The following is a 19,640-nucleotide window of genomic DNA, read 5'->3' on the forward strand; positions in this document are numbered from 1 at the left end:
TAATGTGGATGCGTTGGCGGCGACCCACTGCCACGATCTGGAATGGAGGTTGTCCCTGCAGTGTCGGGGAGAGTTTGTGGGTTGAGCAACTGAAATGGTTTCCGGGGTTCATTGGTCTGCTGCAGGGGAAGAAGAACGGATGAACGTGGGACGAAGATTGAAAGGAGATAGAGTTTCACGGAAGACAACGTGATAAGTGGATGATATTTGCTTTCGCTTCCTCTATGGACCCATTGCTTTGGCGATCGAGAAGGATGAATGGAGATAACTCCCATTCCTGGTCGTTCCACTCTAAAGGCTTCAGAATGCGCTCTTTCAGGTGGTCTCCTCTCGAATATGCAGCATCTGTTTAAGTCTATCGATGTGGTTTTCATATGCATGGACGCACCAAGTCTTTTCTCCCGGTTAGCCATCCAGGTTACCGTCGAAGGCATGATTGAGCCCTCAGCGCCACTGCATTCATTGCGAAGAAGAACTAAAAGCTCATCATGGCCTTCAATCTGTGCTCCCACGCTCGCTTCGTGACGGTCGCGTTTGGCGCAATTATTTCAAAGGCATGCGGCACCCCGGGATACAGATGGAACTCGACCTCAATATCCTCCATGGCGATTCTCTTCGCATATTCGATGTCCTCATCTCGGAAAATATCCAAGCCGCCAATGTCGATGTAGGTGGGCGGTAAGTTCGCGACCGATTTTGCACGGGCAGGCGCGCAGTACTCGGACACGTCGACGTCATGCTTGCCCGCTTTGTCGGCGCCCAGCAGCGCAGTCCAGCCCGTGATGTTGTCTTCGGCCTTCCAGAAGGCGAAGGGCTCGAGCTGCTCGTTGGGGATGAGGTTGCGGTCGTCGATCATGGGGTAGATGAGGATTTGCTTTGCGAGGGGTGGAGAGAGGCCTTTGTCGCGGGCCATGAGGGCCACTCCTGCGGCGATGCCTCCGCCCGCAGATTCTCCAAAGACGGCGATGCGGGCAGGATCGACGTTGAACTTTGACGCATTTTGCGACAGCCACACCAGACTGGCGTAGCAGTCTTCGACCAGATTCTGGCCCCGTGACTCCGGCGCCAAGCGGTACTCGACGCTAAAAATCGGCACGCCAGTCTGCTGGACTTGCCATGCTATGCCCTGGGCCACCATCGCTACTGAGCCCAAAATCATCCCACCGCCATGGCAATGCAGGATGGCCGGGCCTGGCATTTCAGAGGGCGCTCCCTTCTGAATGAAGCTGTATACGGGCAGTGTCACACCCGCAGGTGTGGTGATGCTGTGTTCCTTCTGCTCCACGTCTGGGGACTCGGGCAAGCTCCCTGTGAAGAGCGCAATGGCGGCCTCAAAGCCCTTGCGGCGGCCTTCAATGTCGTGGACGGCTGGCTTGGGCCGAGCGGCGAGCATTGGGATTATGGGCTCAAAGGCCTTGAAGTATTCGGCGTCGTACTTGAGAGCCATACCTTGACCTGTCTATATGTCACCAATTGATCTGCGTAAACGCGTTCCTCGTATATGGCACAGGTTTCTGAGATGGAAGATCTATCTCCGTACCGTCTTGCTGGCCAGGAGAAACTTAATCTTCCAGAAGAAAGAGATAGAGGCTTGGTTGCCTGATACTGTAGCCTCGGTCACTGATTACTACCCGGCCCGTTCTTGCTCCTAGGGTAGTCCGTTGGGCAGTACTAGGGAGTAGCGGCTCAGGAACCGGGTCATTTCCCCTGTACCCCCACAACTCAGGTCGTGTCATTATTCGCATCAGAGTTGGCTGTTGGTTCAATCGAGGTTGAAGGATGACACCGAGGTTTCGGCCGGACCCTTGACCCATAATGCAGAGTACGAGTCCGGAGAGCCGAGTATACCATCTCGTATGCACAAATCAAGCACATCTCCTAGTCCTCTCTGTGCACATCCTACCTGTACTTTCACCCGCTTTGGAGGCATGTTTGCTGACAAAGAAAGAGGAGCTTTTCCGGTCTCAGGGATCAGCCTTGTTGCTATTTTGAGGTGGAGGTGGAGTCTATCCGAACTTCCTTCAACCTACAATCAATTGCAGTAGATTCCGCAAGCAAATCCATTGACAGCGGCTGCTTCTCTCCCATGGTATGTACTCCGTATTGCTCACAGATTGTCTGATGGCGTTTCAGGTGTCTTGACTCTTCGCCTTTCTGAGGTATGACCAGCGTTGCCGAGGTATAAGCCTTACTGGCCCGTGCTTGGCAGAGCCCCGTATCTCTATCAATACTTCCTGTGATGCTTGATTTCTATCATTTCCATTCTGCTGCTTGGTGGTGATTTAACAGCCTTTGACTCTCGCCGTCCGTTGCGTCACACACTTCACAAGCCGTCAAAAGTCACGTTTGCTCTGTCGTGACATCTTTTGTTGGACTCCGCGACTGTTGACAAAGCCCGCTTTGATACCCCATCGCGGTCAATGCCTCCAAGACCCTCAGGAACAAGAAGTGTCGCGGACGAGCTATGCTCGCTGGTGCCATTTATATCTTTGATTCTTCTCCCGTAGTCCTTGAGATAATCTGCTTTTTGTATCGGCTTCTCCCTCGGCATCGACGACATCATGCTCATCCGCTTCCTCTTCAGAGTGCAGACACTGCCAGCAATGTCTATCCTGCGACCAGGCTTCGTCTATAAGGGCACAACTCTGTGAACACTGGAGAAATCAGCCATATGGGCTTCGATAATGATATAGGAAACTCGTCCTCGCGACACTTGGGGCTCACAACCTGTCTGGCTTGCAAGCCGGGACCTTTCGGCGATGTATGGTGAGCATCTTCTATGCATGGTTATTGACCGGGTTTCCCCTAATGTGTGAACAGGATCTAACCCTTGAGCTGTTTTGCCTCGGGCAACAAGGATCCCACAAATGGCACACGGCCATCAGAGCAACAAGTTTATACTTACCCGCTTGATGAATCTCGATCACGGCATAATCCAACTCGACCAGAGATCGACTATGTTATATATATTATGCGTTGCGCCTTACGCAAAGGCGTTGGCAGTCTGTCCCTGCTGTCACAAAATTGCAAGATGCGCCTCGATCACCAACACCTTTGTTGCCGAACAATGCCTGGCGTTATTTTGAGGTTTCCTTTGATACCGTGGACAGGAGACTGAAAGCCCCCGACCTTCATACAATGGCTTCTATGTGTGCAATCTTTGTCTCGGTGGTGGAACTCAAGGAGCAGCAGGCCGTCCGAGTCGCGTATTTAATGACCGGACCCCAAAGTGAATCCGCGCTTCTGCCTCGACTTGTTAACAGTTTGCATCGTCACTGAAAAGCTCCAGCGTGCATTCGAAACTGATACTGCACTTTTCAAACTCGCAATCGATACCATCCTCCCGACGCACTCGATCCAAACCTTCATCGTTGGAAAGATACGGCCTTCACAACTCCCCAGAGACGTCCACGCTCTTGTTTCCACACGCTCGCAGCCAATATGTCTAACATGTCTGACATGGATGTGGATCCAATATTTTATGAAGCCGTGGCGCGAGATGAGGCTTTTCGGCAAGCCGTCCATGACTTTATGGAGCATCATGCGCCTTTGGTCCTCACGCACTATATGCGAGGTGCACTTCACAACCTTGTCTTCTCTTATTTCGGCACAAGCCAGAACATTGAGATGCAGCGCCTAATCCTTGCCTTGCATAATACCTACAGTCTGGAAGGATTGATGGATATGACTTTACTCGACAACATCCGCGTGAACGTCGACATAGTGAATCAGGAAAGCATCCACATGAACTTTGGAATGGCAAATGAGATGCCGTATTATGGCATGGGGCAACAGCTAGCGTCATCAAGCGCCGCTCTTCCAAATCTAACTGGGCTTGCCTCTTTTACTGAGCCTGCACATACCAGCACGAGCACCTTGCCAACCTACCATTTCTATCAGCTTGCTGGAGAAGAGCCAGCGGTGGGCAGCTTGGCTTCCAACCATTCTGGCAGTTCTGCCGCTGATGACGCCGGGACGGGGCATGTGACAATGACCAGCACTGCACCTGTTGTAGGTTCTTCAAACAGTGTTGTCAAATGTCATCCAGATGGCCTCGAGTACAAAATCACCATTGAACCCAAGGACAAGAGTTGGTTGTTTAAATGTGACGAATGTGGTCACGAAGTCATATGGCGCGAGGAGTTCACCCGCCACATGCGGGTGGGAGCGGCGAGGGCTGACTTCAAGCTTGTGAATGCTGTTCCCGAAGAAGGCCAGGTCTGGTATGGAGTGGACGCCGCCGGGAACGAGTACATGGGGGAGCTTGTTGAGAGGGAGGACCCGGACGAGAGGAGGCCTAAACGAAGGATACCACCCCCTTGTGGACCACGTCTTAAAGCCCATCGAAGAGGCAACGGATAGGCTCAGGAGGAGAAACGAGGCAACCCGCTGAGAGATAGAGTGTAAAAGTGTTGTTGAGAATAGAGCAGTCGCTGAATGTAAATAATGCACTAATCGTGTCTTGTAGGCAGATCCCCCGTTGTCCCTAACAATGTCAACTTGAAAGAGCATTGACGACCTGGTTTGGGCATTTGGGCCTGCGCAGCCTTGTCGTTGTGGAAATCTGTGCTTCGCCGTACCGGTTTTCAGCCTCGTTGATCTCATCGCTGCTCTCCCCTCTCCCTTTATGCTCGCCCTTGTGATATATTCTCGAAAAGATGCAACTTCACCCTCGTTCCTTTTAATGATGTGGCTTGTCTTGTACCATGCATACCCGTCAATGGACAGCCATTCTCAGCCTCCCGGTTTGGCTGCAAATAGCTTGCGTCAACGCAGCTTTTGGCGGTGGTAGTGATCATCCATATGACAGCGACGTCCTGAAACAGCAGGAATCCATCTTCGGGATTTGTCCGGACTACACTAACTATGCGCGTCATATTCAGTAAGCCAATCTCTGTCTCGAATTGCAAGTTGAGTTGCTAACTCATTGCGCAGCAAACCTCTCAGCAAGGGACCTCTACAACTACCCTTCCAAAGGCCACACCCAAGCTGCCGCAAGTTCTCTTCGCCCGCCGTGGAACAAGTAATAGATGATCTCTACCCTCGATTAAAAGATCCGGACCTTGCGCAGATATTCCAGAACGCATTTCCAAATACCCTCGACACGACGGTGCTATGGCACGTAGATGGAGAAAAGACACATGCTCCCCCATCAAGATTACTGCGAGACAGAGACAGATGGCAAGGCGCGCACTCGTTCATCGTGACAGGCGATATCAATGCGGAATGGTTGAGAGACTCTACGAATCAACTCGCTCAATACCAACTTCTTGCAAAATCGGCCCCGGACATCTCGAAACTCATCCTCGGAGCAATCAATACACAGGCTGAATTTGTGATATCTTCACCTTATTGCAACGCATTCCAGCCTCCGGACCCATCTCGTTTGGCTCCAGTCCACTCAGGTCAAGACGACATTGTTCATCCGGCCTATGAACCCACCGTTGTCTTTGAATGTAAATACGAACTCGACAGCCTCGCTGCATTTCTGAAGCTGACGAACGAATACCACGCAACCACTGGCTCCACGGCGTTTTTGACCACTCGATGGTTCAAAGCGCTTGAGGCCCTTTTGCAAGTCCTCGACGCACAGGCACGGCCAACTTTCAATCCAACCACGGGATGGTACGAACGCAATGAATACACATTTAACCGCTACACACGCATTGGGACAGAGACACTCAACTTAGAAGGAACCGGAAACCCCTTAGCAAGTGGAACAGGCCTGATTCGCTCTGCCTTCCGGCCGTCAGACGATGCTACGATTTTCGGCTTCCTGATTCCCGCTAACGCAATGATGGCTGTCGAACTGTCTAGAGCAGCCAAGATGCTCAAATCCGCCGGCGCGGCCACGTCACGAGAAACACAAGCAGTGCGAATGATCCAAGTTGCGGATGACCTCGCTGGCCGTGCAGAGACCATTAAGAACGGAATCTACAAGCACGCCGTCGTCACGCATCCGGAATTTGGACAGGTATTTGCGTACGAAGTCGACGGCTACGGCGCCCACCTCCTGATGGACGACGCAAACATCCCTTCCCTCCTATCCCTCCCTCTCCTAGGCTTTGTCGACGCCGACGACGAAATCTACCAAAACACCCGACGCATGATTCTAACCCAGCGCGGTAACCCATACTACCTTTCGGGCTCGAAATTTCAGGGAATAGGCGGTCCACACATCGGCTTACGCAACGCCTGGCCCATGTCTGTCGTAGTGCAGGCCATGACGTCGACCTCTGACGGCGAGATATTAGAATGTCTTGACAAAGTGAAGAACGTGAGCGTCTTCGGCTTGATCAACGAGTCCGTGGATGTGCACCGGGGCGTCAAGCGCGGAGGCGGAGGCGAAGGGATGACGCGCAGTTGGTTCGCGTGGGCCAACAGCGTGTTCGCCCAAGCAGTCCTGTGGCTCGCAGAGCACAAGCCAGGTCTCGTCCTGAGGGACAGCGACGACGGAAGCCCGCCTAAAGGGTATCGTGTGGGCGTTGGGTGGGTGGAATATTCTGTCTGACAGGGATGCATTTTGATAAGTAAATGGAATGAGACGGGGTTGATGCCGAGGAAATGCTCGGGACGCAGTTATTATTATGATCTGGTAATCAACCAATTTCGGAAAGAGAGACAGGGGTGCCACAATGTGCACCGTGCACTGTTCGAAGGCATTCATTCGCGGCTTTTATCGACCTGTGTTCGAATATTCCCAATCAGAGCATAGAGTATGGAGCATGTACTCCATGCAAAAAGGACTCGTCTCGTAAATGTATACAATATCCTATGCGATGCAATGCTATGCCATGCTGTAGTACATAGGTTTGTATGTATGATGTATGTATGTATGTGTGGATGCTATGCGATTCTTGGCCCTGCGCTGCTTCTTCACACAGCCACTCACTCACTCCCCCACGCGCCCGCCAGCTTCAACCAGGGCCCAGGGCCGGCCGACAAACGAATGAATTATGCATTTTTCTTCCCGAAGAAACTCATAATGTTCCCTCTGCCTCCGGGCCCTTTCTTCTTCCCTCCCGGCCCTGCCTTGCCGGCATGGTTCTGGGCCTGACTGCTGGATGATCCCTGGCTGTGCGTCTTGGGCGCGCTGCTCTTTGGCGCTTCCTTCTTGGCCGCCCGCGGAGGAGGCTCGGGTTCGTCCTCGCTGAAGCTCTCCCACACTGCTTCCTCCCGTGTCACGAGGTAGCCGTCTTCCTTAGTCGTGCGCTTTCGCATCACTTTGCGCTTGCCGCGCCGACGCCGTCTGGGCGGTGCCGTGGCGGCGTCATGTTGTTCGGACTTTTCTTCCTTGGATGCTTGTTTCTTCTCGGTGTCCGAATCTGACCACGCCACTTGGTCATCCCCTTCGTCGTCCTTTGCCTCCGTATCCGCGTCTGTGCCCTTCTTCGCGGCTGGAGGCTCGTCGTTTTCAATCCCGGTTGTCTCTTCCACACTGGGCGCTGCGGCTTCCTCTTCGTCGTCAGATTCCATCATCTTGCGCAGCTTCGCGGCCTTATCCTCGCGCTCCTTCTTGAGATCGCTGGATCGTTTCTTTGAGGTTGCAGATTTTCGTGTTCCGGTGTCGAGGAACAGTGCTTCGTCTTCAGACTCCCCTTCATCAACGTCATTCATGGTTGTGTCTGGGTCTTGGCTGCTAGATTTTGGAGTGGCGGCAGGTGTTGATTTTGGACGACCGTGTTTGGCGAAGGCTTTAAAGAGATCGGAGGCATCTCGTCTCAGGGTCGGCTGTTTGTTGGAGATGGAGGTCGAGGTACTGTCACGAGAACTGGGACGTGAGGGTTCTTCGGATTTGACAGGTGGAGCAGCAGTTGATCCTTTAGGAGTGGGTTTTGCGTTGCTGAACAGAGTCTTCTTGTTCTCCTCTTTGATAGGTTGAGATTTTGATGCAGGTCCTCGTAGAATGACCGGTCTCTTGCCTTTCCGCCGCCGGACATCAGGGTTCTGAATCAGACCGTAGGTCTTGCTATGTTCGGTCGCAATGCCATCTGTGAATAGACTTTGACTGATATCGGTCAACGTAACAAGATCTTGTATTCGCGCAGGAGAAAGGCTGTAGATGTGTATGGATGTGATGGTTTCGTATTCTTCTTTCACCGCTAGCAACACCAGTTAGTGGTCACCTCGAGTAATGGACTCCTCAGAACACACCTTCCAGAGTCTCTTCCCTCACCAGCGTGATGGTTCGGACGGGCTGTTGTTTTACCTCCTCTTCTTCCACGTGACTACTCTGTTGGCTTGGTTCAAGCATCGAGCTGGTGAATGGAGGTGGGCTTGAAGGAATATGTTCATCGGGATCTTCGTCGGGGGCGTGTCTTCTCGCGGTCCCATTCGTGACCACAGCAAGTGTCGGTGTCTTCTTTATCCCGGACAAAAGATAGGTAGCATAGACCGATCGGGGCTTCTTCGTATTCTGAAAGTCGTAAAATTCGTAGAGCATGCATTTTGCGGCATTGACGTGCACCTTCAAGGCTCGTGAGAGAGTGCGGTAGGATACTGTTCGCTGCTCATTTAGAACCTCGCTTGCCAGATATTTCTTAAAGTCTTCAGCCATGTTGGTTGACATCGGTATCCAGTGACAGTTATGGACGATGGTCTCAAGATCTTGATCGGCGGAAAAGATGTTGGTGTGACGTGACGTGACGCGACTGCGATTGTGAACGCGTTGAGTGCTTTTCAGAAACGGCACGACGCCGCTTTTACCTTTTACCGAGCCAGTTTTCTGTCAGACATCCACATTTATTTCTAGAGGTACTCCATGCTTGTCCATGTCAAGTCCATGTATAAGAAATCCCATTGCGTAAATTGTGTCCACGACAGAGACACACCGTGTCTTTGCCTCGATATCGTCCTCCATATAGAAGCTCCCGTGGGATGAATGACAGCGCTCAGCAAGATCCAGGCACCCTTCAAGTTCGCTGCTGTCAACACAATAGTCGTGTCGGAATCAGGATGGACTGGGCGCGAGCCTAATCCTTTCAGCTTTACAGTTATGCTTGCTCGACGACAAATGACTGAAATGATGAGTCCACATTACAGCTACTCTTGGAAGGTTCAAAGGCACAGCGCTTCTTGGAAATTCTTTGCCTCGGAGCCGTGGATGGAGTGAGCTTGAGGGAATCAGCTTACGTTCTGCGTGGGATGTTATCTTGTCTAACGACTTAGCAGGAGCACTTGATGATCCTTCAGGACCTGTCGACTTACGGGTTTGATGTGGCAACCTTCATCCATTTTGGCGCTTTGAGCCGATGGGATAGCTTTTCTCGCCTGGTTGCCCGTCCATATACAGCTTTCATTCTCAACGCGGCGTGCGACAATCGACACCAATCAATACCTTTGTCTCGTTGGATCGATCTGGAGGTGCCTACAGCCCCATTTCTCAAGATTATCCGAACCCTAGCTTCGGGAACAACGAAAGGCAGCCTACTTCTCCTGAGATCTGCTTTTGTTCTCAAAGAATTTGCATCCTTAACCGCAGATGCTTGTTTGTTCAAACGAACATCTGCTACCGACTTGCTTCACCCTTGCTCAGCCAGCCCTCTCCAGTATCGTTTCCAAGCGGACTTCATTTGCCTTCTCCTTATTATTACGACGCGGGCTAGAGCTCGTCTGATGGGACGGTGGCCAAGTTTCTTCACTTTTCGTTGACCGGTAAATGGTTGAAAACACGGTTTTGGATCGACAAGATCAGACATGCTTTTCGTTGGCCTGTGCACGATATCCATTTTAGATGAGGCAGTTGTATACCAACGTGTCGTCTGACAGAAACTGAACTGCTCAGAATAGTCGAGATCATTTTGTCAGACAATGCAATTCTCCGGCCACTCATCCGCAATGTTCCTGAAGGATTCAGTAAGCGGATTGAGTTGCTTCTGCCACCACGTTGGCGTTCTGAAACAACTACCAAAACTGAGCCTTGGCCGCGGTAACATTGAATGAAAGTCGAGGAGAGTCATCGTTTACGAGCTACCTTCCACTCAATCCGACGAGGAACGGATGGATTCGCGTATTGCAGTCCACCGGACAATCCACAGTCAGCCTCAGTGAACCGGTAAGACTGAAGGGTATCTCTGCAAAGATGAACTCCCAGGGTAAGCTATGGACTACCTAAACCCCTCCACTTGTCTCTTTGTCAAAAATACTGATATTTCAGAGTCTCCTGCGCGCTCGTGGGTGTGCTGCTTCTGCTCCAAATCCTATCGCAGATCGTAAGTATGTCCATCCTACAACGGGCCCAATCGGCGGTAAAGATAGGTAAAATACCCAACGAAATGATCGGTTCTTTTATCCAGTCCATCAGCAGGGTTGGGGTAGTGTCAATTGTCCGCCTCTGCCGCAATATGCAAATATCTCTGTGGAACCTCGAAATTCTTCATCGAGAGTGACAGAAGCCATCTCTGGTTCAGCAACCTTCACAATGCCTTTGAGCACCCTTCCCCTCATTCGTCTTTTCATGTCATGCCAGATTTCGCGATCTGGGTTATTGCATGCTCATTATTCATGGACTGACAATCCCTTAGTGATGTGCTCCGCCGGCATTACATCAACTGTCCATCCAGGGGTGAGCGAGCGATTCCTGGAAAGCTAAAGAAAGGCAAGAAAACACGAGCGTGCGATTCATGTGCACGCCTAAAACTGGGTTGCGATCTGGATTGTCCATGCGAGACCTGCCTGTCCTATGGCCTCGAATGCACCTACACCCGACTCACGGAGCAGCAGCGACCGCATCTGGGAGTTGAGCCTCCCTCAATACCGACTCAAGATGTACAACGCCCTAGAAGTCGCTCTGTCAGTACTGGCGTTTCTCAGAGGCCAAGAAATCTTGGACAGCAAGAGCGGAGCAAGATTTCCTTATCCTTCCTACTCAACTATGTGAATCCGAGCACAATCATGGCAGACGCCTATGGCTCCGTCACAGAGAAAGCACAGACAGACGGTGAGTCTGCATCGTGACGAGGGTTTGAAAGAGTCTCTAACGTCAAACGGCCTAGTGCCTCTGCCCCTGAACAGTAACGTCACTGCAAGCGATTTCGGTACCTCGACTGCTACGGTGCAGTTGGTGACTGATGAGTTCATCTCGCCGGCCCACAGTGATAGATTAGACGACTTTTTCGTGTCTTGTCTGTTTCCCGATTCAGAAGTCTTCCAAGGCACAGGCGAAGACGCAAACTGGTCCTATAATTGGCAAATGCTAGAGCAGTCGGACCCATTTAGCGTTCCTCCGACCGTTAGCCCTTTCAATGGCTTGGTAGACTCGTTAACCGGATTCACACTCTCCCTTCCACAGGGACACCCCGAAAGCGCCCCGAACGATCGACTAGCAAAAGCAGCGACCCTGTTTTCGAGAGACAATGTTGAACGATTTGTCGGTCATTACTTTCGAGACTACTGCCCACATAGCCCGATTCTCCATCCCGGGACTTTCCAAGTGGGTGCAGCATCCCCCTTCTTACTCACAGTGCTGGTACTCACAGGGGCTTTATTTTGTTCTTCGCCGAATGATATGGAGCTAGCAAGGGCCATTCTTAGCCTGGTAGTGGAATATGCTTTCAGCAACCCGATTTTCAGAAAGCTGCTCCTTGGGCCTGATGCATTACGGGGACTGGAGGACCGCGAATCCCTGCAAGCACTCGAAGCTGCTTTCTTCATCACGCAAGTGCAGCTCCGAGAAGGGTCTCCGTCCAAACGGAGAGAAGCGCGAAGCTCTCGCTTTGAAGAGATAATATCTGCCGTTCGAAGCCTAGGGCTACTAGAGACTCGAAACTCGTTCTTCAATGCTGAGCCACCAGCGCCAGAAAAGTTTCAATGGGCTCAATTTGCCGCGTGCGAATCCAAAATTCGTCTTGCATGTGGTGTTTTCAATCTTGATGCCAGCTTTACCGTTCTATACAATATGACTCCACGATTATTTGCGGAAGAGATGAGTATCGGCATGCCTGGTTCTGCTGAGGCTTTCTTTTCCGATAATGCTCAGGATTGCTATCGGCTTTCACTGAAGGAGGATGGGATTCAAAAATTGTCTCTTTCGCAGGTATGCGACGCTTTTCTGCAGGACCACTGGGATGAAGAGATGCGCTGTTCGATGCAAAAATTGTCGCTTCTGCATCTTTGCAGCCTAATTCTGGCGTTGACGCAGATTTTATGGCTTTCGCCATACAGGCCCAGAAAGTGGCAAACAATGAAACGAATGAAAAAGGCGTTGAAGAGATGGAAAGCAGCCTGGGATTTTCAGAACGCGACACTGACTGCTCGACAACGCGACCGTTACGGGTTCCTGAAGACTATCCCCCTTGAGTTTTGGCAGATCACAACTGTCTTGGTGGAGAAAGACAGTACCAGTTTGGACACAGCTATCACTCAAAGCGCCATTGCTGCTCTGAACAACAACCAGTGTGCGCAAACTATGCTCGAAAGCGTCGAAAAGCAACAGAGTTGAACTCCATATTTGCTGGATCGAAAAGTCGACCGACGTCATCAGCTCCCTGGATCTCGGTTCCCTACCGGGGCAAGACCGCCAAGGAGTAGATCTCAAGGTACAGCAGCGAAGGCATCAGGCATTCCCCGTCTCGATAGGGAGGAGATTGTCAAGGCACCGCTAGCCACTGACCGAGCTGCCAATCGAGCCCAAAGATGATCTTCAATGTGAAGAAGGTGAAGCACATGGTCACATGTTCCAAACATTGATCTCTTCATGCATCCATTCTCTGTGCGGCCGTTCAGAAACGAGTGTACGCTAGTGTCAACATCACGAAAGAAATTTACTCAGATAATTTTGTTCATTAGGCATTTCTCACCGTTCCTCGGACGTTATTTCACATCGCATCAATCTCGATCTTTACTGTCCGAAGGGATGAGGTTCTTGACCTAAGGAGCTGGTACAATTGTGTTCCTAGAGTTTGCCGCCAATATATACACAATTTGCTTCTTATTGTGTGGATAGTAATGACAAGACGCCTATTTAACAGATAGCAGAGAGGATAACTGGATGTCGATGCGAGATTTACGTTGGAGAATAGAATAAAAGGTTTCGGCGTCAGAATCAAACTGCATGACTCCGCTGCATTTGAAACAAAATTTAACACTGCCAGGGAGCAAACATTCGTCCTCCAAGCCCCGAGGAGGGCCGTGGATTCTCTCGACCGAAGTAGCAGCAAATTGAGTGAACACGGCAAGAATAGAGTCGAAGCTGGGACCTGTTGTCCAAGGCGTCTTGGGCGTCACCGCAAGGCTGCAAAAGCGGCGAGGAGGCCTTCGTTTCTCCACTTGTGGCTAATCAGCTTCCTTCCAACGACAACAAAACGTATCGGAGATCAATCAAACTATCCTTTCCTTTCATCGGCAGTCGGCGCCAAGAATTCTTTCTTTCCTTGTTCCTTTAGCAAATCTCTGATACGTTAATAGCTTTGTCGATTCGTACGCGCATAGATAGACAAGGAAGTGAAATGATAGGTAAGATACGCCACCGCACCCCTTTGTTGTTCCCCATGAACGCAGCCAGCAACAACCATTGTGTCTATCCCTATTAAAAGGACATGCTTTTGACTGACTCAGTCACGCAGGCAGTGATGGAGGCCGGAGACAGTTGACAGTTCAAGCCGAATAGATTGTTACGCTTCTTTGGACAGGTATATTTTATTTATATATATATATAAGACGCCGTTTCTGCAAACAATAGTCCGGTTCTCCATACACGGTCACAGTCAAAAGTTTGCGCCAGCTCCCCCTTAACACCTTCGGCCTTGCCCTCGCTATCAAAGCACACGGTCATCTATCTATTTACTCAAAGGCAAAACCCTTCCTGGAAAGGGTAGCGAAGAGGATGGAATTTGCCGGCCCGGAGCCAGAACTCCAATCTGGAGAAGAAGCAGGCGCCCCCAGGATGCCTGGTGACCCTCACCTCGCCGACTTCACCCAGCTCGGGTCCCAGATCTATTTTTACACGCCTCCTGCTCCGTCGGTGGTAGAGATCGACGGCGCGGCTGAGGCTCATCAGCAGCAACAAGAGCAGCGACCGTTGGACCCGGATCTGATAATCGTCTGCTCGTGGATGTACGCCCAGTCTCGGAATATTGGCAAGTACATCAAGGTGTACCAGACGACGTATCCGTCCTCGCCGATCCTGCTTCTCCGACAGGACGGAGGCGACTTCTTCTTCCGCACGAAGGCCCAGCAGATGCGGAACCTGACCCCCGCGGTCTCTCTGATTCGGGATCTCTCGGCAAAGAAGGAGAAGAACAAGGAAGGGCAGAATACGGGGAAGAGGTTGAAGGTGCTCTGCCACGTCTTTTCCAACGGCGGCGCGTGGACGGTATGCCAGCTTGCAGACGCTTATTATCATCAGCAGCACGAGCAGCAGCAGCAGCAACAGCAACTGTCGTCTCCCGTCTCTCGCGAGGAAACCGACCTTTTACTTCCCATCACAGCGCTGGTCCTAGACAGCACGCCTTCGCTACCAAACGTGACCGCATCACACACAGCCATCTGCGAAGCGCTGCCGAAATCGCCGCCGGCGCTGCGCGCGCTCGGCAGCGCCCTGGTCTGGGGATACCTAGGGATGTCGCACGTCGTGGGCGCCGTGGCGGGGAGGGAGGACGTGACGCTATCTCTGCGCCGCCGCCTCAACGACCCGCGCGGCGTGTTCACCCAACCCTCCTTGCGGGCCCGCGTCTACGTCTACAGCCAAGCGGACGCGCTGATCGCCGCGGCCGCCGTGGAGGCGCACGCGCGCGAGGCGGCGCAGGTCATGACAGGCGGCACGGACAGAGTGCAGCTGGAGGATTTCGGCAAGAGTCGCCATGTCGGCCACGTCCTCGCGAATCCAGCGAGGTACTGGGGCATTATTGAGTCGCTGTGGAGGGAGAGCTGTAGAGGGAGCGGTCAGGACTCCAAATAGAGGCAGAGTTTGTTGAGGGAGTGGTGAAGATTCGAAAATAAAGAAGGCAGATGATGGATGGCCTCTGAGGCGTACGTGTTTCTGGAGACATCTACATATCGTATAATCATGGAGGATCTACAGCACCCATGTGGTTTTGCCCTCTGGCTCGTCTCCTCGTGCAAACCCGTCCGACATGCGCCTGCAGCGGAGTCATAGCAAAGATCCTCTATTGGTCTCGAAAAGTCTTGATCAATTCGATTTTTTGGCCTCTCTGCATAACTGCGTAACATCGAGTGGCCTGGGGTATTTGGATGATTGCAATAGCGCCGTGTCATGTCTCATCGCTCATTTTGATTCCATATCGAGTGTGCAAAGCAGTGCAACTCAACCATGATTGTGCCCAGCGCCATTGACTTCTCGACCTGCGTCTTGTCCCAACCAGCCCTGACTTCGTTAGCCACCCATGCATTTGAGTCACCGCACGCCAGGCTATGCTTTCACACTCCATGACTATCGCCTCCCGCGGCCGGCCGGGAGAGCAAAGTACAACATCTGCATCGACCCCTGGCATATTCATTCTCCTCATCAGCTTCTGTCCTAAGACCCTTCCATCTGCACATTCCTCACCATAGCCGCAAATTCTCTCTTCACAAACTCAACGAACCCTTTCCATGTGACTAACTCTCCGCCGACACCGTCTATGCTTGCATTAGGAAATTTCCTATCCAGTTCTAGGGTGATCCGCACCACCGCGGCGTTTGCTTCGTTCACTTTCTCAATTTCCTGCTTGACTGCGTTGTCTTTCAATTTGGCGCTCAAAACCAAACGGAATTTTTCGGCGAGCGAGGACAAGCGACGTCGTGTTTGGTCGGGATCAATCACGGATAGGCGAGTGAGCATGAGGATGCACAAGGTGCGGATATCGTGGTCATCAGCGATACCATCCAGGATGCGGTCAAAGATATGGCTGATGGGGAGGTGCGGGATCGCACCTGGGCAATCTAGCAATGCGTACATGGTCGCATATGCAGACTTCCGGAGGTCGAGACCTGCATCTTCGGTATGAGTGAAGGGGCCAATTTTGACCTGCTTGACCAATTCGGGCTTGATCTGTGAGTCCCCCAAGACGGTCGGGAGGAGTTGACCGACGTCTGGGATTACGAGTTCTGGTTTGTTATGGATTGCGGCATTGAGAGTGGTCACTGCGAGCCGGCGGTTAGCAAGGTCGCTGTCATTCAGCATCGTTTGAAGCATGGGCGTCATTGTCTTGACAAGAATGTTGTTGTAGGAGCTGCTGGCTTCACCGAGGGTAAAGCGGAAGGCGGAAATAACTGTGCCACGGACCGATGGATTGGGATCTGCCAGTGCCTTTGAGAGCTCGGGGACAAAGGTGTTTGGATCAATCGTGGCTAATCGACCGATGCATTCTGCCCCGACAGCACTGTTGTCCTCTACCTGTGACACTACGAAGAGTTTCTGCCACAGTTCCGCTGCATACGGAGCCATCTCTCCCAGGGTGCTTTCAGAGTGTTCCAGAATCTCTTTGACAGAATGCAAGTAAAGATAGTCTGAGGTGGATGCTTGTGCCAGGCTTTGCAGTATCACGGGTACGCATACCGAAATGTTGTTGGAACTGGCACTGCCGAGAGCAATCGCGGCAGCAAGTCGCACTTTGTCTGACTCGGCGGAGAGGCAATTGATGAAGGTTTGGATCTTCACTGGTGAACTGGGGCCCATTCTAAACCCGACCTCTCCGAGGACCGTCAACGCCAAGCAGATGGCTCGGATCTCCTGAGATGTTTCCAGTTCTTTTAGAAAATCGGATATCGTAATATTCAGGTTGTTTCCACCATATACTAACAGTGTACCGATGGCTCTCCCAAGAACCATTGTCTCCCCGCCGGTTCCGACAGTGAGGAGACCTTTCATAAGCAGCGCACCGACGCCGTGCTCACCAATGACTTTCACAACGAGAAGATATGCCCGGAGAGGTGGCCCTTCAATCCGGGTTTGTGATATGCCGCAGAGTGCTTCGACCATTTCGGCAGTGACCAGTGCTTGAGCGTTGGTGGGGATGATTTTGGACATAATCACAAGTGCTGGGGTCAACAAGTGAAGATCATTCACAGAAATTAGAGGCATCAACATGCCCTGCAGTTGCAGAATCGTGGTTGTCTCGTACAGCGACGACGTCACAGGGTTCAAAGCAAGGTATTGCAATGATTCCAGGCAAGATCCCCGGAGAGATCTGTCAGCTTTGCGAAGCTGGTTCGCCATCTCAAGTGAAACTTCCTGGACCCAAGCAGACCCGATGTTATCTCGACTGCTTGCGGCTTCGCCAACCCGGCCAATCGCTCTCGCGCTCGCCAGTCTGGTGGTTTCGTTCTTCAATCTGTCACTGAGAATCCCAAGGCTCCTAGTCCTGGCTGAGCTTGACAGCAGTTGAGTAGCCGACGTTCTCGCCAGGAGAACACCAAACACTTGTATAGCACGATGGCGCACTTCCAGGTCAGTGTTATTGTCTGTGACGCGGTCAACGATTACTTCCCATAACTTTTCGATGTGTATGGCATGATCTTGGTTCGCAGAAGGCAGACGAGGTGGAGTCAGAGCCTTGACGAACTGCTCAACCGTGGCAAGGGCTTCGCTTGAAACTTTATAGTTTCTATCACGAGCAATTGCCGTGACCGGGGGTATGAGTGCGATGACGAAAGGTATCAGTACCGTGGCACCATTAGTCTCAGCAATTGCACTGATCAAAGTCAACGTCTCAATCTGAAGACTGGCAACTGTTGCTGAGGTCCCTGATACTGTGCTGCTGGATCCAGAGCCGAATGACGGCTTTAATGCATCGGCGATGGGATCTTCCAGTTGCTGCAAGCGATCCGACAGAATCCCATTTCGCGCCAATGTTAAAGTCTTGAGCATGACAACTGCAGCCTGTTTTAGTGATATGCTTGCCTTCTTCCACAGTTTTGTAAGGGCTTGAACAATCTTTGGCACTAAGCTAACGAGTTCAGCCTGCTCGCCCGTCGGCGGAGAGGCTGGGACAATGGGAGGACTGGATCGAATGGATATTAGACCTCGAAGATCCGGATCCTTCTTGTCAGCTTCGCTGTCTTGCCGTCTTCGCTTGCGAGTATTTGTAGGCATTGCTGGGTTTTCTGAAGAATCGACTCTGGTGAGCGACTCGGTCAGGCCAGTCCCCGTCTTCCGAATCAAAGCGGTGGTGGCTGCAATGACTTCCAATCGGACACTGTCTTCACGCTCACTGAACAGCCTAGAGATGAGAACGGGCGCGATTTTGCCAAAGAGCGTGCCTTTGTCGCTCGACGAGGATCCCGAAACAATGGTGTAGAGGACTTTTGCCGCACAACGTCGCACTTTCCAGCTCATGTCATCCACGTCGCTAAAAGCATCATCGTCATCCAGCTCTGCATATTCATCATCGTCGTCGTCTTCGAGGGCTTCTTCTGTAATGCCGTCATCAGAATCCTCGTCTTGAGTTCCTCCCATTTCGTCATCTTCGGCATCTGCAACGTTGGGGTCGTACTTGAGATACCTCAATGCAGCCTCAATCGCGTTGGAAAGATGAGGCTTCATCTCCAGAGGACAAGATCCAAGCATGGCCTCGAGGGCGATGAGAGCTGTCTCGCGCAGTTCCTCGATCTCCGGGTCAACCTCCGCGTCCTCATCCGACACAGACGCAGTAGCGGAAAGCTCCTTCTGGCTCAAGACTTGAAGGACGTTGGGGATGACATCGTCAATGAAGGGTCCAAACTTTGTTGGACTCGATCGGGCAAGAGTCGCGATCGTCGCGACAAGAAACCTCCGATGTTCCGTGGTCAGCTGGGGATGTTGAAAGCTTTCAGTGAGGGCTGCCACGAAGGAGCTGACTTGGGCATCATTGAAGTGAGCCAGCAATGCCCCAATTCCCGCCAAAGCTCGTTTCTTGACCACACCTCCAGCCTGAGGACTCTCAATGATGTTCATAACAGCCTTGGCAAGTGCCACCAGCTCCAATTCCTGCAGTAGAGATCCATAGCATTTGACAATCTCAATCATAACATCAACCGCATCGCTGCTGAAGCCCTTGTCCTTCTGTCTCTGTAACAGGCCTGTCGGTAGTTGCGGCGGAGGCCTGCCCATCGGCAAGACCACATGACCAACCAATCTCGGAATCAAGACCTTGCTCACAGCGCCATATGCGTCTTTTACATCTTGGGCAGGAGTTTCGTTTGGTTTCGGCTGAGGTAATGCCGCGATGAGAGCGCGTAAAGCAGAATTGGGGATCGAGATATCGATGTCGCTGTGGGTGAGATCGGTGAGCTTGTCTATCAGAGGAGCGATAGTGTCGCCAGGTATGCGTACAGCAAGAGGGCCAATGCTGTCAAAGTTAGTGTCTATTCATGCTCAAAACCGGCTCCAACTCACCATTTCAGAGCTTGGTTCTGGACTTCACCGTGCTGGTCAGCCAAAGCCTTGAGCAGCCCATCGATGACTCTTGCAGCGGTATGATGGTCGGTCCGTATGTAGTCTGAGGAAGGAGACTCTAGGATCTCGGTGAGATCGTTCAGCTGCATGAAACGAATATCCGGATCGGGATCATTGATCTTGTTGAGCAACTGCGCAATCCCATGTTGGGCCGAACTGCGGTCCCTTGCCATTGTGAGCCACAGAGTAGCTTAAGGCAGTATGAGGAAAGGAGGGTGGGAAAACCCTCAGGACATTGGAACCTGGGCCCAGGGTAGGAGGATTCGCA

The 19,640-nt window shown here is 51.9% G+C and overlaps 7 protein-coding genes across 7 annotated transcripts; 4 read left to right on the top strand and 3 right to left on the bottom strand.

Moving 5' to 3' along the window:
* Positions 1–475: 475 nt before the first annotated feature.
* A1O5_11666 (uncharacterized protein) lies at positions 476–1,447 on the bottom strand (the record flags this gene model as incomplete). Its single annotated transcript, XM_007752238.1, has 1 exon — positions 476–1,447. One exon carries the CDS (start codon positions 1,445–1,447, stop codon positions 476–478), a length of 972 nt encoding a protein of 323 aa, XP_007750428.1.
* A 1,994-nt stretch (positions 1,448–3,441) lies between these two features.
* On the top strand, positions 3,442–4,362 carry A1O5_11667 (uncharacterized protein; the record flags this gene model as incomplete). The annotated part of the gene is made up of 1 exon (XM_007752239.1): positions 3,442–4,362. The coding sequence occupies one exon, from the start codon at positions 3,442–3,444 to the stop codon at positions 4,360–4,362; it is 921 nt and encodes a 306-aa protein (XP_007750429.1).
* A 344-nt stretch (positions 4,363–4,706) lies between these two features.
* A1O5_11668 (uncharacterized protein) lies at positions 4,707–6,511 on the top strand (the record flags this gene model as incomplete). Its single annotated transcript, XM_007752240.1, has 2 exons — positions 4,707–4,882; positions 4,936–6,511. 2 exons carry the CDS (start codon positions 4,707–4,709, stop codon positions 6,509–6,511), a joined length of 1,752 nt encoding a protein of 583 aa, XP_007750430.1.
* A 443-nt stretch (positions 6,512–6,954) lies between these two features.
* A1O5_11669 (uncharacterized protein) lies at positions 6,955–8,557 on the bottom strand (the record flags this gene model as incomplete). The annotated part of the gene is made up of 2 exons (XM_007752241.1): positions 6,955–8,102; positions 8,155–8,557. The coding sequence occupies 2 exons, from the start codon at positions 8,555–8,557 to the stop codon at positions 6,955–6,957; spliced, it is 1,551 nt and encodes a 516-aa protein (XP_007750431.1).
* Positions 8,558–10,893: 2,336 nt separating this feature from the next.
* On the top strand, positions 10,894–12,439 carry A1O5_11670 (uncharacterized protein; the record flags this gene model as incomplete). The annotated part of the gene is made up of 2 exons (XM_007752242.1): positions 10,894–10,939; positions 10,995–12,439. 2 exons carry the CDS (start codon positions 10,894–10,896, stop codon positions 12,437–12,439), a joined length of 1,491 nt encoding a protein of 496 aa, XP_007750432.1.
* Positions 12,440–13,822: 1,383 nt separating this feature from the next.
* A1O5_11671 (uncharacterized protein) lies at positions 13,823–14,896 on the top strand (the record flags this gene model as incomplete). The annotated part of the gene is made up of 1 exon (XM_007752243.1): positions 13,823–14,896. One exon carries the CDS (start codon positions 13,823–13,825, stop codon positions 14,894–14,896), a length of 1,074 nt encoding a protein of 357 aa, XP_007750433.1.
* A 579-nt stretch (positions 14,897–15,475) lies between these two features.
* Positions 15,476–19,545, bottom strand: A1O5_11672 (uncharacterized protein; the record flags this gene model as incomplete). The annotated part of the gene is made up of 2 exons (XM_007752244.1): positions 15,476–19,265; positions 19,313–19,545. 2 exons carry the CDS (start codon positions 19,543–19,545, stop codon positions 15,476–15,478), a joined length of 4,023 nt encoding a protein of 1,340 aa, XP_007750434.1.
* Between the last annotated feature and the right edge of the window lie 95 nt (positions 19,546–19,640).

Source organism: Cladophialophora psammophila (genome assembly GCF_000585535.1).
Source record: "Cladophialophora psammophila CBS 110553 chromosome Unknown aczJe-supercont1.27, whole genome shotgun sequence".
In the NCBI taxonomy this organism is placed as follows: Eukaryota; Fungi; Ascomycota; class Eurotiomycetes; order Chaetothyriales; family Herpotrichiellaceae; genus Cladophialophora; species Cladophialophora psammophila.